Raw genomic sequence first — 15,202 nt, 5'->3', positions numbered from 1 at the left:
CGGAGAAGCAACAATTGACCGCGTCCGCTTAACTTCCTCAACTCTCATTTTGGAGCCTCGTGCCAACCAAATCTTCTGTCTCGCCTCTTGTGCTCTTTGAATACTTCCTGGCCATGGTGTAGCTGGTCTCACCGTTTTTCTCCATGCGCGCGGTTCTGCCGGGGAGGCCGCAGTCGAAGCTCCAGGCTCTCAGCACTGTGCTGTGGGATGGTCTTCGTATCGTGGTATGCCTGCACTGGCTTATCTGAAAAAGAGATAACAATCGGGCTGACTTGTGGCTGTTTTTTACTAGGCATACATTTCTGGCCATGCACTGGTCATCCTGAACGGCGCCCGATCCCTACTCCAAACCATCTACATCGACGACGCTGAAGAATCGCTTGAGGCTGTTGCGGTCCACGAAGCCACGGGTCGGATCGCCGTGTCTGGAGGCCCTCAAGTGTTCGTCTACTCTCCGAACGGGCTCAAGGGCGAGGCGCTGAAAGTGAGTTTCCGTCAGGTTGACAGGGGGGGTTCTCGCTTGTGCTGATGAGTTGGCGTTTGTGGGATAGTGGACTCTTGTGTACACGTTTCGCGCCGATCATGACAACGACTACCAAGACGTTACATACCTCTCCTGGGGCTCCGCCGACGAGCTGCTGGTGGCACATTCCAGCCTGGCGCTGTGGCACCTGAATCCGAACGGTGAGCCGCGTCTCGCGTGGAAGAAGAAGCTCGCTCGCCCGGCAAGGATCGCTCGTTTCTCGCCCGACGGTGAGCTCGTCGCGTCGACGGGCCAGTACGATCGCCTGGTCAAGCTGTGGCGGACACTCGCGTTTGGCGCGCAGAATGTCGGCTTCGAGGTGTTCTATCTGCCGCACCCGGCGACCGTGACAGGGATACATTGGCGCACGCGGCGCCATCGCCAGGAATCTACAGAGAATGTACTATATACTATCTGCGCGGATAGTAAGATTCGGATATGGACAAGCACGGAACCCCAGGCGCTGTCGGCGATGCGTCTGTGGGCGGAGATTGACATGTCGGTCTCGGGTCCTCCCCGTTCCATACCTGAACGTCGGTACGGCTTTGTGATTGACGGCGGTGAGTTAGCTGCCGCCGCCGAGAGAGCCGTGCTCCGAAATGCAGAGAAAACGAGCCCCTCTTTGGAACATCTGGCCCAGATCGCGCAGAGGGGCGTGGAGGCATGTGTCGTTGTGGATGACGCCGGCCACATGTGTGTCTGGGGTCTAGACAATGTGGGCTCGAAAAACCGGGGTCCAGACAACATTTTCAAGCTCCTGCAGGTGGAGGGACTGAGGTTCTCGTTTCCATCTAGGGATGCTCCAATGGACGATTATACACAGTTTTATACCTTTGAGGGATCGGCGCCGGATGGCTCGCTCTCGATTCTGGTGCATCATTTCGATGGCCGTATAGAATGGCTAGATTCACCGGTCGATGCGCTGTTTGACCCCCGAGCTGCGCGGCAGAACCGGCTCGTTTCTCAAGGCTTGTGGTCTGGCCATCAAGAACCGATCAAGAAGATCGTTCGCAACGCTAACGGCCACGTTCTCGTGTCGCGGACTGATGACAACAACGCAGTGATCTGGCGGCAAAGATCGCGCCCGTCGGGTCCAGCTCTGGTTCGGCAGAGCTTGCTCGCATCTAGCGAGCATATCCACCGGACGTGCGTCATCGGCGATGGGAAGGTCCTTGTGAACCTCCACCACGATGGCATCTCGGTATGGGACATACGGAGTTCACCAGCCGAGCAGCTAGCTCGGTGTACCTCAGACTTGCCTCGCAAGCCGCTCTGCGTTCTAGAGGTTCCCGCTCCGGAGCAGTCAGACAGGCTTGTCTATGTTGCTGCGATCAGCGCGGACTTGACAGGGACCGCATGGGAGATCAACCTAGCAGCGCTCAAGCCAAGGACTGGGCATGGCAACGAGGTAAACGGGGAGATCCCCTTTCTGCGGCAGTTTTGCACGTTTAGTTTGAACGGTATCCACGAAGATGTTTCATATATTCTTCCAGTTGATCCGGCCGGACGGCATGTGCGGACAACCGGGTTCCTGGACCTGTTCGCGCCTGACATTGCGCTGTCCTATACCGAGACCGGAACCATCCAGACATGGGCTGTCAGAGTCGACAGAGCAAAAGGCAAGCTGGAGTGGCTGCGAACATCGACGGTAGAGACGGGAATTGCAAACCCGTCGCTGGCTAGCGGAAGCTCGATCCGCAAGGCTGCCCTGGTCGACCAAGATCGCACGCGGTTAACCATCTGGGACACGAGTGGTGCACAGTTGGAGTTTGAGGAGCGATTTGCGTCACACGACATCATCAAGGATTTGGACTGGACGTCCACGCCGGACGAGCAGTCGATCCTGGCAGTCGGATTTCCGTATAAGGTTGTGCTGCTATCGCAGCTACGGTACGATTATCTCGATGCGGGTCCGTCGTGGACGCAGGTCAAGGAGATTCGGACCCGAGACCTGACTCCGCACCCGATTGGCGACTCCTGCTGGCTGAGCAGCGGCAACCTTGTCGTCGGCGCTGGAAACCAACTGTTTGTGTACGACAAGGACGTTGAAGTTCGCAGTCAGTTGGTGTCGCAGCTGCGGATAGCAGCACGGGACGGGACGGTAGACCTGTTTGACGTGGTGACGAGGCTGAACGGACCCTTGCCGGTGTACCATCCGCAGTTCCTCGCGCAGTGCATTCTCTCGGGCAAGATGGATCTTGTCCATGTGATCCTGGTGCATCTGCATCGGAAGCTCAAATTCTATACGGAGGGCGATGAGCTCGATACTCTTCTAGGGATTCCTATCGAGACGTTTTATCAAAAGGATGTATGTTGCCGATGCCGCAGTGAATGCTTGTGCTGTGCTGACTCGGAGTAGGATACGGAACGCTACAACGAATTTGACGATGAGCCAAAAGTTGTGGACGAGGATGTTGCCGATGCTCTGTCAGAACAACTCACACGCGTGACCCTGCCACCGCTTTCTAGCCAAGAGCAGTTCCGGCTGGTGGATACGATTGAATGCGTTGCTACGGTGGAAAAGCATCGGCGGTCCATGGACGACAATGCCGCGCGGTATCTATTGTTCTTCCGCCAGCATATGCTGCGGCGAAGCCAAGGCGTGGCCAACAAGGACATGGTGTCGTGGCGGGAGATTGTGTGGGCGCTGCACAGCGGCAGTCAGGATATCCTGACAGACTTGGTGTCGCGGCAGTTTGGTGGCAAGATGGTCTGGAAAGCGGCGCGAGAGAGTGGGATGTTTATGTGGCTGTCGGATTCGGCTGCTTTGGTAAGATATCAACCAGTTTGGCAGGGTACTTGGCTAATGGGATTCGTAGAAAGCGCAGCTGGAGATCGTCGCGCGGAACGAGTACACCAAGACGGACGAGAGGAATCCCGTTGATTGTTCGTTGTACTACTTGGTGCTACGGAAGAAGAATGTGCTGCAAGGGCTGTGGCGGATGGCCAGCTGGCATCGCGAGCAGGCAGCCACGCTGAGGCTGTTGAGCAATAACTTTCAGGAACCCCGGTGGAAGACGGCGGCATTGAAGAATGCGTATGCGCTGCTTGGGCGGCATCGGTTTGGTGCGTTGTTCCTTTTCATTGCCCTCTTGTTTTTGGCGCCTTATTAACAACGCGTTGGTAGAATACGCCGCGGCGTTCTTCATTCTCGCAGATCGCCTTGGCGATGCGGTCCAGGTTTGCATCAACCAGCTCCAGGACATCCAGCTGGCCATTGCGATTGCACGGGTGTATGAGGGCGACGACGGCCCGGTGTTCCGGCAGCTTCTGGAGGAGCGGATCTTGCCGCAGGCCGCCGCGGACGGTAACCGATGGCTGGCATCGTGGGCATTCTGGATGCTAAAGCGGCGGGGGCTTGCCGTGCAGACCTTGATTGTGAGTGACATCTAACCCGCCCTTTTGAGATTCAGACTGACCGAGTACGAGTCACCGATCGAGTCGCTCCTCCCATCCCTGTCAGAGCTGCCTAGTCCTCCTTCGGACAGCGCTGGAGCCGTTCCACTACAGGCCAAGTCCTACCTATCCAACGACCCGGCCCTGGCGGTGCTGTACGAACAACTGCGCGAAAAGACATTCCAGACCCTCCAGGGCGCGAGCCGGATCTCCCCCTCCGCTGAATGGTTCTTCGTGATGCGCAACGCGCGGCTCTACGACCGGATGGGCTGCGACCTTCTGGCGCTCGACCTGGTGCGTCACTGGACGTTCCTGCATCCGTTGACCACGACAACCACTCCCGTGCAGGGGCGCCATCACCGCCGGGCTAGTAGTCTGGTGATTGATGATCGCGATCATCAGCGACACCCCGCGGATGAGTCGGCCGAGGGTCCGCTGCCGTCGTCGCCGTCCGCGACGAAGGCGAAGGTGGCCCCGACGATGTTTCAGGAGCCGGATGCGAATACATTGTTGGATAGTTTTGGGTTTTGATGAGAGAGTTGCATCGCACTGGACCGTATAATGATCCTGTAATAATATCTCTGGCTTGGGGAGGGTGGTGGATAGCATTGATGGCGGTTGACCGTAGATTAAATCTAGACTAATGGATCACGCATTCAATGATGAATTGGAAGCATTGGATGGACCACTCATGCTTTGAGAGAGCCGGAATCACGGACTCCATCATCCACACCGTGAGCCAGACAAGTGACGAAACAACCTCTACGATTGGAATAGTATTGCATCGCGGCGGCGTTTGCGCTTATCCTCGTAGACTATACAAGTATGGTATTGACTAGACCGGAGATGATGACAAGCCGTTAATAGTACACGAGAACAGTGAACCCAAACTCAATTCCGCAACCCCAGCAGCAGACTTGTATTCTTTCCTCCCTCCTTTCCATCGCCACCACCTGGCAGATACGTCACGTTGGGGTCATTTGCCAGAGTCTGGGCAATCTCCCTTGTGGCATCGATACGACGGATCTGGATGAGGCCGTCCCCAGCCTTTGCAACAGCCTTGCTGATGATGTCCGCACTTTCGGCCTCACCCTCTGCACGGATGACGTTTGCCTGGCGTTCCTGCTCGGCGCGCTCGACAACGAACCGGGCACGCTCGGCGTCCTGCTGGGCGATCTGCTTCTGCTCAACGGCGCGGGTGAACTCCTTGCCAAAGGTCATATGCGTGATGGAGACGTCCTCGAGCGCGATGCCGAACTGCTCTGCACGCCGCATCAGGTCCGTGCGGATGCGGTTCGAGACCGCTTCTCGCTGGGTGATGAGCTCGGCGGCGTCGAACTGCGCGACGATGGCCTTGAGGACTTCGTTGCCGATTGAGGGGAGGACTCGCTCGTCGTAGTCTGTTCCGTAGGACTAACACTGAGTTAGTCCAGCTCATGACTTCCTGGAGAGAGAAAAAAAAAAGAAAAAAACAAAACTCACCTGGTAAATCTTAGGCAGCTTCTGCACCTCTGGTCGGTGCAAAACCCGGAGTGTCAGACTGACCATCTGCAGGTCCTTACTGCCCGTCGTGGTGGAAATGTTGCGCGGCTTTGTGCGGACGTCGTAGATGATGCTCTTCTGCAGCCAGGGGATCAGGAAATGCGTGCCTTCGCCGATGACCTTGTCCTGCACACCCGTCAAGCGGTCGAAGATGACGGCGCGCGACCCGCCCTTGACGTCGTACATGGACGCGTCGATCAGCATGGCGGCCGCCACGGGCGGCAAGGCCCATCGGAGGAGAGCGTTTGTCATGTTTAAATATTCGGTTGTTGACCTTGTTGGCTCGTTGATCAGGCCGGTTTCAACAGCTTGATGATGTCCCGGATGTTCCGCTCGGCACTACTGGCCGTAAATCGTAATCCTTGTAACTGTACTCATATTCCATATTAGGTTTAGCGCAACTAATCGATCTCAACTTCCAAACTTCCGAATCATCATCGTCTCTCCCCGATTGATTGACTTTTTGACGTCGCGAATCGAACGACCTGCTCTACTCCTGTTCAACGGTTCCAATTCCTGATCCTCGCCACCATGCACGAGCACGCTGATCCTAAGCACGGAGTGTGAGTCTCCTGTTCCTCCTGCCAGACGCGGCTGAATCCGCAATCCTTCCATTGAACAATTCAATGCTAACGACGACATAGTTACTTGGGCGGCTGGGGTGACTTTGGTACGTATTCATCCATATTCTACACCGAGCCGACTGCACGAGAGGCAAACCACCGCGATGATCTAGACCAGCATCTAACCCCGATCTCCGAATGAACAGGTTGCCCTACCCCCCAGCGAGGCATCGTGACCTACATGCTCTCGCCGAACCGGCAGCGTCCGTTTGCCGGCGCCGCGCACGCTGCCATCTTCAACACCTTCCGTCGATTCCGCCATCAGGTGCTCTACGTGGCTCCGCCGTTTATCGCGGCCTATTTGGCCATGAACTGGGCCATTGAGCGGTGCGTAGATCCATATCCTATTCCTCGGGCCTCTAGTGTGTTAAAACAGGAACTGACGGGAGTAGCAATGAGTATCTCAACTCCAAGGCTGGCCGTCTGGCGGAGGGTGTCGAGGAGTAAACATGTCTATTCTGTTGGACTATAGAGCAAGGCATGGCCTGTACAGTATGGATGGGATGCATTGCATTCGTTTCGTTAATTCAAATCATATATTCCATCTGTTTTCTAATGTTTGCATTTCGATTTGACAATGCGGCATTAAACCTGGCCGAGCCGCGATGTTTTTTTCGCTTGGGTCCGGCTTGGGCATGATAGCAGATAGCAGTCGCCAGTCGGCCCAGTGGACCAAAAAAAAAAAAAAAAAACCCTACTTTGACCACAGTCTGACCAGTCAAATCACAAGATTTTGCACCTTATTCGAACCTTTTTTTTTGAGGCATGAATTTTCGACCCCTCATTTCTTTGCTAGCTATTTCTTGCCCACTACTGCCATACTCTCTCACCGTTTGTTCTTTGATCCCCTCGCTCGGGTTCTGATCTTACTCTTTTCTTCTGCTACTCTTTGAAGACATTGATTATAATTGTGAGAAGACCAGCGCCGTGTTTTAAAAAAAAAACAATTCATTGAGCAAAAATGAGCGAGATCACTCACCCCACCATCAAGGGTATATATATACCCCTCGGAAAAGAATAACCCCATCCTGTTTCAATTGAAGCTCACGAATTGAACAGATGGATGGTTCGTCGAGGCGAACGACATGTGGCCCGGGCAGGCCATGACCCTCAAGGTCAAGGAGGTCCTGCACCATGAAAAGTCGCAGTACCAGGACGTGCTGATCTTTGAGAGCACGGATCACGGCACGGTGTTGGTGCTGGACAATGTGATTCAGTGCACTGAGCGGGATGAATTCTCGTGCGTTTCTTCATCCCTCACGGCTGAGTTCTGCTGGCTGACGGAAGAGGGGTGCAGGTATCAGGAAATGATCACCCACCTGGCAATGATGTCCCACCCGAACCCGAAGAAGGTCCTCGTCATTGGTGGCGGTGATGGTGGTGTGCTGCGTGAGGTGGTCAAGCATGAGACGGTTGAGGAGGCCATTCTCTGCGACATTGATGAGGTACTTCCTTTCAAACAACAAAAAAAAAAAGTCAGACAGCTAAGAAGGTACTAGGCCGTCATCCGCCTCTCCAAGAAATACCTCCCCGGCATGAGCATCGGGTTCCAGCATCCCAACGTCAAGGTGCACATCGGCGACGGCTTCAAGTTCCTGGAGCAATTCGAGAACGAATTCGACGTGATCATCACCGACAGCTCAGACCCCGAGGGTCCCGCCGAGAGCCTTTTCCAGAAGCCCTACTTTGAGCTGCTCAACAAGGCCCTGCGGGATGGAGGGGTGATCACCACCCAAGGTTGTTCGTTACCTTTCATACTCCCCTGCAACCTCTCCTGAAACAACACACAATGAAGCACTAATTTTCCGTTTTTTTTTTTTTTTTTTTTTTTTTTTTTTTTTTTTTTTTTTTTTTTTTTTCTTTTGCCATTACTTAAAGTAAATTATCTCTCTCTGTAAAAAAGGCACCTTGCTAACGAGATCAACCTTCTTCCAGCCGAAAACCAATGGCTCCACCTCTCCCTCATCGCCAACCTCCGCAAGGTCTGCCGCGAGGTCTTCCCCGTCGCCGAGTACGCCTACACCTCCGTCCCCACCTACCCGTCCGGCCAGATCGGTTTCATGGTCTGCTGCAAGGACCCCAACCGCAACGTGCGCGAGCCCGTCCGTCGCTGGTCCAAGGAGGAGGAGGAGAAACTGTGCCGGTACTACAACGCCGAGATGCACCGTGCGAGCTTCATCCTGCCCAACTTTGCGCGGAAGGCGTTGGGTGATTAGCTCATTATTCTTCTCATTCCAATTCTCAGCAGCGGTTGTTTTGTTGTTTCGGATATATGTGTGTATGATGGGATTGTTGATAAAATTATCAAAAAGCAAAGAATGGATACTACCATGTGTTTGATGTACCGTTCGGGTTGGGTGTCAACAGTATGTTATGAATACAGTTACAGTATTATATGTATGGCGTGTATTTTTTTTTCTTCATTGGAATTACATTAAAACATAAACGACCTATATAAAACATTTTTCAATTTCACTCTTTATCCTAATCCCATTGCATTCAATCCGAAGAAAACAAAAAAAAGGGAGAATCTAAACCAAGTTCTGGAAAGCCCGGTTGATCGGCGAGCGCACCTTCTCGCCCTTGTAGAACTCGATCGTCGCCAGTGCCCGCTTGCTGACCCCCTCCGGGGTGAACTCGAACTTCTCGTAGAGCTTCTTGTACGGCCCAGAAGCACCGAACCGGTTCAGGCCAAACTGCTCATGCGAGTACCGCTCCCAGCCAATCGTCGACAGCGCCTCGACCGACAGCACCGGGATGCCGTCCGGGATCACCTCCAGCCGGTACTCCTTGGGCTGCGCATCGAACACCTCCCAGCACGGGATCGACACGACGCGGGCCGCCAGGTTGTGCTTCTCCTTGAGGTAGTTGGCCGCGTCGACGGAGAGGCCGACCTCCGAACCCGCGGACACGATCGTGATGTCCGCGTTGGCCGCGTCCTGAACCACGTAGCCGCCCTTGAGCGCCTTCTCGATCGTCGACGTCTGCAGCTGCGGCAGGTTCTGCCGCGTCAGCGCCAGGATACTCGGCGTGTGCTTCGCCGTCAGCGCAGAGTAGTACGCCGCGCTCGTCTCGTTGCCGTCCGCCGGCCGCCATACCATCAGGTTCGGCGTCGCGCGGAAGTGCGCCAGCGTCTCAATCGGCTGGTGGGTCGGGCCGTCCTCACCCAGACCGATCGAGTCGTGCGTCGCGATCCAGACCGTCCGCACCTGCGACAGCGCCGACAGACGCACCGCACCCGCCGCGTACGACACAAAGTTCAGGAAAGTGCCCGCAACCGGCAGCACGGTGCCGTACGCCGCAAGGCCGTTCATGATGGCGCCCATGCCGTGCTCACGCACACCGTAGCGCAGGTAGCGGCCCGACCACTCGCCAATGCCGTACTCCGGAGGCTGGAAGTCCACGGCCGACTTCCAGCGGGTGTTGTTCGAGCCGGTCAGATCCGCAGACCCGGACAGCAGCTCGGGAACCGCGCCCTGGATCGCCTCCAGCACGGCCTCGGACAGCTTGCGCGTCGCAACGGCCGGGTCCGTCGGCTTGTACGTCGGCAGGTGCTTCTCCCATCCCTCGGGGAGGTCGCCCTTCAGACGGCGCTGCAGGTCGGCGTGCTCCGCCGGGTACTCCGACGCATACTTGGCCAGCAGGGCGTTCCACTCCTGCTCCTTGGCGGCACCCTCGGCCGAGCGCTTGTGGTACAGGTCGTAGACGGCCTGGGGCACCACGAAGCTCTGCTCAGGATCGAAGCCGAACGCCTTCTTGACGTTCTGGGCATCATCCGCCTTGAGCGGGTTGCCGTGCACACTACCGGTGCCCTGCAGCTTGGACCCATAGCCGATAGTAGTGGTGATCTTGATCACGGACGGCTTGTCCTTGACCTCCTGAGCCTTCCGGATGGCCTCCTCGATACCCTGCAGGTCGTGGTCGCCATCCTTGACCCACAGTGTGTGCCAGCCGTAGGCCTCGAAACGCTTCAGGACGTCCTCCGTGAAGGCGCACTTTGTGTCGCCGTCTGCATCCATTAGCCCTGGTTCATCCGTCATGCTCTCGAATCACCTTACCAATGGAGATGTGGTTGTCGTCGTACAGCGCAATCAGGTTGCCGAGCTTGAGGTGGCCGGCCATACTGGCAGCTTCGGCGGCGACGCCTTCCATGGCGCAGCCATCGCCAAAGATAGTATATGTGTAGTTGTTGAAGAGGTCATAGCCGGGCTTGTTGAAAATGGCGGCGGAGTGGGCCTGCGCGATGGCCAGACCGACAGCGTTGGCAAAGCCCTGGCCGAGAGGACCGGTGGTCACCTCAACACCGGGGGTCTCGTGGGCCTCGGGGTGGCCGGGGGTGATGCTGCCGACTTGCTGGATGGAGTTAGTAAGGTCTTCTACTTCTTTTGTCTTTTCGATCTACGTACTCGGAAGTTCTTCAGGTCATCCAGAGAAACATCATAACCGAAGAGATGCAGCAGGGCATATTGCAGCATGCAGCCATGACCGTTCCTGGGGTTCATTAGCAGGCGCTTCGACCGCCCACGACAAGGGGAAACACTCACGAAAGCACGAATCGATCCCGGTTCACCCATTTAGGATTCTTGGGGTTGAAGTTCATAAACTTGTTGAAGAGCACATGGGCCGTGGGAGCCAGGCCCATGGGCGCGCCGGGATGGCCGGAGTTGGCCTTGGAGGTGGCATCCACCGCGAGCACGCGGATGGTGTTGATGGCCAATTGATCGACGTCGGAGTAGCCCATGGTCGGCGATACCTCTGATGATGGCAACGGTCAGCAGAGAGCTCGAGGTCCAAGCCCAACAATAGCACCAGCACGAGCAATTGCGGGGCGGGGAACAAGCAAATCGGACATACCAGTTCAGACCAGACACGGGAGATTGCACAAAAGAAAAAGAAATCGATCCAAGGCGACTCTAGACAGGTCGATCAGAGGATGTCAAGAAGAAGAGAAGAAGAAAAAGAAGAGAAAAATTCCGGCAGAGTTGGAGATAGAAGATATTAGAAGCCAGAAAGAGAGAGAGAGAGACGGAGAGGGGAGGGGCAGCCAGTTTGGCGGGGCGTTGGAACGGCTCTTCTTGTCTTGTTTTCTACTCTCAACTTCACCTAACGTAGTTTTAGTTTCTCCAGCGGTGGGGGAGATTGGGAACAGCCTGGGTGAAAAGTCTGGCCTCTGACTCCTCGAGCAGTCGAGATCTAGGTTAACCTCTGGAATTTCTAATCCATCTTCTTCTTTCAAAATGCCACCCAGTCTAAAGCAGATAAAGAGACAAATCCAATTGCTCCCAGACCCCCCCGGGCTTCTTGCATGCTTCTGCATACTTCTTTTTTTTCCCACGTCTTACGTCATTTTTGCCTTTTTATGTCCCATCATCATTTTCATTTACCCTATGTACGATACTCTTACTCGTACGGCGTTGGCGTTGGCGGGTGGAACGGAGTTGAAACCGCAAGGGCAATACCCGATGGACCATCCGTCCAGCAATAGGTTATTATTATTATTAAATCCTCAGTAATCTGTCAACATACTGTATTCCCCTATCCTCGCTCACCGGCCACTGCCCGTGTGCATTGACTAATCCTGAATTCCTGCTGCCGGACAACACTCCGGCAGGTCCGCCGAGTGAACAGATGCCGCCTCAGGCACCCAATTTAGCCGAAAATCGAGGTTCGGCAGGTCCAGTCTCGGAGTTTCGCCGGCTTCCTTCTGCCGACGCAGCCGTCCCGAAATCGGACCTCGTCGAATTAGCCGATTGTCGATTCGACACGGGGGTTCTGAACTTCTGGAGAGAGTACTATTGTCATAAAACTCATCGGTAGTTAGTATTCCTGCTAACTATTATTTAAAAGAACATCATGATCCACAAACTGTACGGAGTACATGCATACAAACAAAAATCATGGTATATAATTCACATCAAATTGAAATCCAACGCCACGCCGGCTATCCAAAATTCCAACGGTCCAAACCCCAAACGAAGATCCAAGGGCATTAGGCAACCAATCGAGGATCCCATCCGTCAAAGAACCCCAAATCCCCAAGCTCATCGTCAAGCGCCGGAATGGCAATGCCAGGCGCCGGGAGATCATCGCCACAGCCCGAAAGGCTCGGCTCTGAGTAACTACTCGCGCTCTGCGGCCCGACCAGGTCCGGATAACTGTGCGTCGTCAGGTCCGTGCTGCTCGCCGACCACGCCGTCGGTGACTGTCCGTGTGGCGGGGAGGCGGCGGCGCCGCCGACGCCTGGCCGCGTCATGGGATGGCCCGGTGCGGGCGCGGATCGCGCTTCGGGCGATACTAACGATGGAAAGTGGGATGGGCCGTCGATGCATTCTTGCCCACCGTAGATCCCGTCGTAGATATTGCCTTGGCCTCGGTCGATGTTGCTGAGGATGAATTCCCAGTCCTCGGGGGAGACCGAGGGTTTGGGAACTTCTCGCACGGCATTCAGATCAATTTCGAATACATTGAAATTGTGGTCTCCGGAGAGATCGCCAGAGTGGCGGCGATCCACGTCAGCCGGGGGTAGTTGGTACACAGCGTGGCTGTGAGTGACTGGGCTCGCGGTCGCAATCGTGGCACGTCGCCCCGAGGACTCCGACTTGCGGGCCGGGGTCCGGGTGTCGCCGTCCACCGAAGGACGGCTCTTCACCTTCTGCTGCGCCGCGGTCATCTCTGTAGAACGCGACTTTGGCGATGCTTCCGATCCGCTCTTGGACGAGGAGCGTGAAACACCCTCCCCATGCGGGTTGGAGAGCATGCTGAATTCCGCAGCTGCCGCAGACGATTCCGCCTCCAGCTGCTCAATCACGTCGGACAACAGCCGCTGGCTCTCCTTGACCAGCTTGCCGTCCCGCTTGAGGTCTACATTCTGCCACAGTAGGCCCAGTCCGGCTAAGTACACCAGCTCAGTGCGGTTGATCGACAGAGAAAGACTCAGACGACGCTCATCCAGGAGCTGCAGGATCTGCACGATATGCTTGCTCGAGTCTGCCAGGGCCAGGATGGACGGTCCGGCGACGTTCGGGGCGCCGTAGCAAGCGGCCGGTCGGTGCACCAAGGCCTTGATGAAATAGTACACCATCGACTGATTCCCGTTAGCGGCGAGTGGAAGGATTAAAAGAGTAAAGTTACAGTGGTCATACCAATAGCGGCGAGCGGCTGCTCGTCACGTTCGTACTCGGCTTATCCTGGGAAAACACCAACTTCAAATGCTGCGGGAGGTCCTTTTCCCACGAGTCCAGCTCATCCGCGAGGGCTCTGAACCGCGAGACGCAAATCTCGTACTGCACGGGAGCTGGGTACATGTTCTCCAGCACTTTGGTCAGGATCTGCGTCGCCTTGAACAGCGCCAGCGCGCTCGACAGACGAGTATGCTCTCCGGGCAGGGACGGCGAGAATCCAGTCTCGGAGACATTCTCGTCGTCGACATCGGCGGGAAATTCTGTGCTGATGTCATTCTCGCGAAGCATCATCGGAAGGCCGGTCAGAGCAGCCGCGAAGCTGACCAATCAGCAAGGATGGTTCTCTCTCGACGACCGAACCAGAGAACCACTTACCGATCGAGAACATATTGACACCAGAAGACCTTCTTCCGCGTCTCGGTGGTCAGCGGATCGAGCGCAAATGGCGTCTGGTTCTGGTGCAACCCAAGCATCTGGCAGACTCCAACGGCTTGACCGCGATAGCGGATCAGCGTCTTGTAGTCTCCGTTGGTGAGGCAGTAGATCTGGGCGAGCACCAGGCACTGCAGTGCCGGCATCGACAGATCGCCGCAAAGCGATTCCAAAACCGGGAACCAATTCTTTTCAAACACAGTTGGATCTTGGTGTGTGCGCGACTAGACCGGTAATCAGCAACTTAGGTCTTTCCAATGACATCGACCGCGATGGCATTCACCTTGGCCGATAGGGCCGCAATGCTAAAGATCAAATTCAATTGCGCAACGACAAGCGGTTCACTTTGCTGCAGCGCAGCGGGGTCTGCAAGGAATCGATCGTACGCCTTGAGGACGGTCGGCCGGTGAACCACCGGGTAGAGCGGCGCCCATTCTTGGAAAAAAATGTTAATTAATTGATCAGACACGAGCCGCGGCGGGGTCTTCTGCGGCTGCCCAGCAGGATGGGCCATAGGCTGCGGTGAGGCGGTCAGGGCATCCGTCGAGACCGTCGACGGTGACCGGCCATGCTCGAGCAGCTTGGCCGTGAAGGTCGCGGAAAACGCGCGCACACTGGACGGCCCCGCAAAGGGGTTTTCCGGAGTGGGATTTCTCTGAAGCGCGCGAACAAGAATTACTTTATCCGTGTCTGATGATGACGACTTGGACGACTCGGTCGCCGAGGACGGCGACTGGGACCAACGCCCCGGAAGGTTCGGGTGCGAGGCCGAGTGAAAGGAATGGATCCGCGACAGCACGTCAATCTTCTCATCCTTCTCATCCAGCAGACTCTTCAACTCGCGGACCTCCGCCTCCAGACACCGCACGCGGTCCTCGAGGGACTCGGTGTAACCCCGCGGAAAGGCGCGACGGCTGAGTTTGTCGCTGGTCTTGCATTCGAAGCCGACGTTGGCGCATTGGGTGCAACAGGGGCGGATGCCGTCGCAGCGGATTTTCTTGCTGCGACAGCGATCGCAGGCCTGGGCAATCCGACTCTGGGACGAATTGCCCATGCGGATGACTTTCATTGGGAGGATGCCCGGCATGGTGGCGGTGGAGGACGGTGCACAGCGAAGAATCTGATCATTTACACATGGAAAACCACCGCGGGTGCCGGTAGAAGACGACTTGGGAGGTGAAATCGATCAAAGGGAGAAGGCGAAGAAAATGGGTCGGGGAGGACGGGAGGATATAATCCCCTATGGAGAGAAGTACGAAAACTCTGGCCGCGGCGCACAAGGATTGGATAAGCGCGGAGATGAAACGGAAAGTCTGGGGAAAAGCGGAGAATCTCTCGATTGGGTCATGCTGGATTATGCCAAGCTGTAATTTCAAGGTTCGGTGTGGTATTTGAGACTCTGTTCTTCCTTCACAAGTTCACTCTGAGGTCTGAAAATCGCCAGATACCTTTCTCTTTTTTTTTCTCTATTGAGTCTACTATTGTATAGGTATCTATGGCTGAAT

The 15,202-nt window shown here is 55.7% G+C and overlaps 5 protein-coding genes across 5 annotated transcripts; 3 read left to right on the top strand and 2 right to left on the bottom strand.

Annotated features, from left to right (window-relative positions):
* Positions 1-143: 143 nt before the first annotated feature.
* Positions 144-4,450, top strand: VTN31DRAFT_1061 (uncharacterized protein; the record flags this gene model as incomplete). The annotated part of the gene is made up of 7 exons (XM_069401077.1): positions 144-224; positions 293-484; positions 552-2,831; positions 2,883-3,293; positions 3,343-3,589; positions 3,651-3,901; positions 3,953-4,450. The coding sequence occupies 7 exons, from the start codon at positions 144-146 to the stop codon at positions 4,448-4,450; spliced, it is 3,960 nt and encodes a 1,319-aa protein (XP_069263917.1).
* A 360-nt stretch (positions 4,451-4,810) lies between these two features.
* On the bottom strand, positions 4,811-5,713 carry VTN31DRAFT_1060 (uncharacterized protein; the record flags this gene model as incomplete). The annotated part of the gene is made up of 2 exons (XM_069401076.1): positions 4,811-5,332; positions 5,402-5,713. 2 exons carry the CDS (start codon positions 5,711-5,713, stop codon positions 4,811-4,813), a joined length of 834 nt encoding a protein of 277 aa, XP_069263916.1.
* A 279-nt stretch (positions 5,714-5,992) lies between these two features.
* VTN31DRAFT_1059 (uncharacterized protein) lies at positions 5,993-6,531 on the top strand (the record flags this gene model as incomplete). The annotated part of the gene is made up of 4 exons (XM_069401074.1): positions 5,993-6,024; positions 6,106-6,131; positions 6,231-6,411; positions 6,477-6,531. The coding sequence occupies 4 exons, from the start codon at positions 5,993-5,995 to the stop codon at positions 6,529-6,531; spliced, it is 294 nt and encodes a 97-aa protein (XP_069263915.1).
* Positions 6,532-7,045: 514 nt separating this feature from the next.
* On the top strand, positions 7,046-8,300 carry VTN31DRAFT_1058 (uncharacterized protein; the record flags this gene model as incomplete). Its single annotated transcript, XM_069401073.1, has 5 exons — positions 7,046-7,076; positions 7,144-7,324; positions 7,382-7,529; positions 7,584-7,821; positions 8,020-8,300. 5 exons carry the CDS (start codon positions 7,046-7,048, stop codon positions 8,298-8,300), a joined length of 879 nt encoding a protein of 292 aa, XP_069263914.1.
* Positions 8,301-12,073: 3,773 nt separating this feature from the next.
* Positions 12,074-14,784, bottom strand: VTN31DRAFT_1057 (uncharacterized protein; the record flags this gene model as incomplete). Its single annotated transcript, XM_069401072.1, has 4 exons — positions 12,074-13,168; positions 13,227-13,584; positions 13,641-13,921; positions 13,981-14,784. 4 exons carry the CDS (start codon positions 14,782-14,784, stop codon positions 12,074-12,076), a joined length of 2,538 nt encoding a protein of 845 aa, XP_069263913.1.
* Between the last annotated feature and the right edge of the window lie 418 nt (positions 14,785-15,202).

The sequence above is a fragment of the Thermomyces dupontii genome, assembly GCF_041956625.1.
Source record: "Thermomyces dupontii strain NRRL 2155 unplaced genomic scaffold VTN31scaffold_1, whole genome shotgun sequence".
Classification (NCBI taxonomy): domain Eukaryota; kingdom Fungi; phylum Ascomycota; class Eurotiomycetes; order Eurotiales; family Trichocomaceae; genus Thermomyces; species Thermomyces dupontii.
This window is presented reverse-complemented; position numbering and strand designations above follow the sequence as displayed.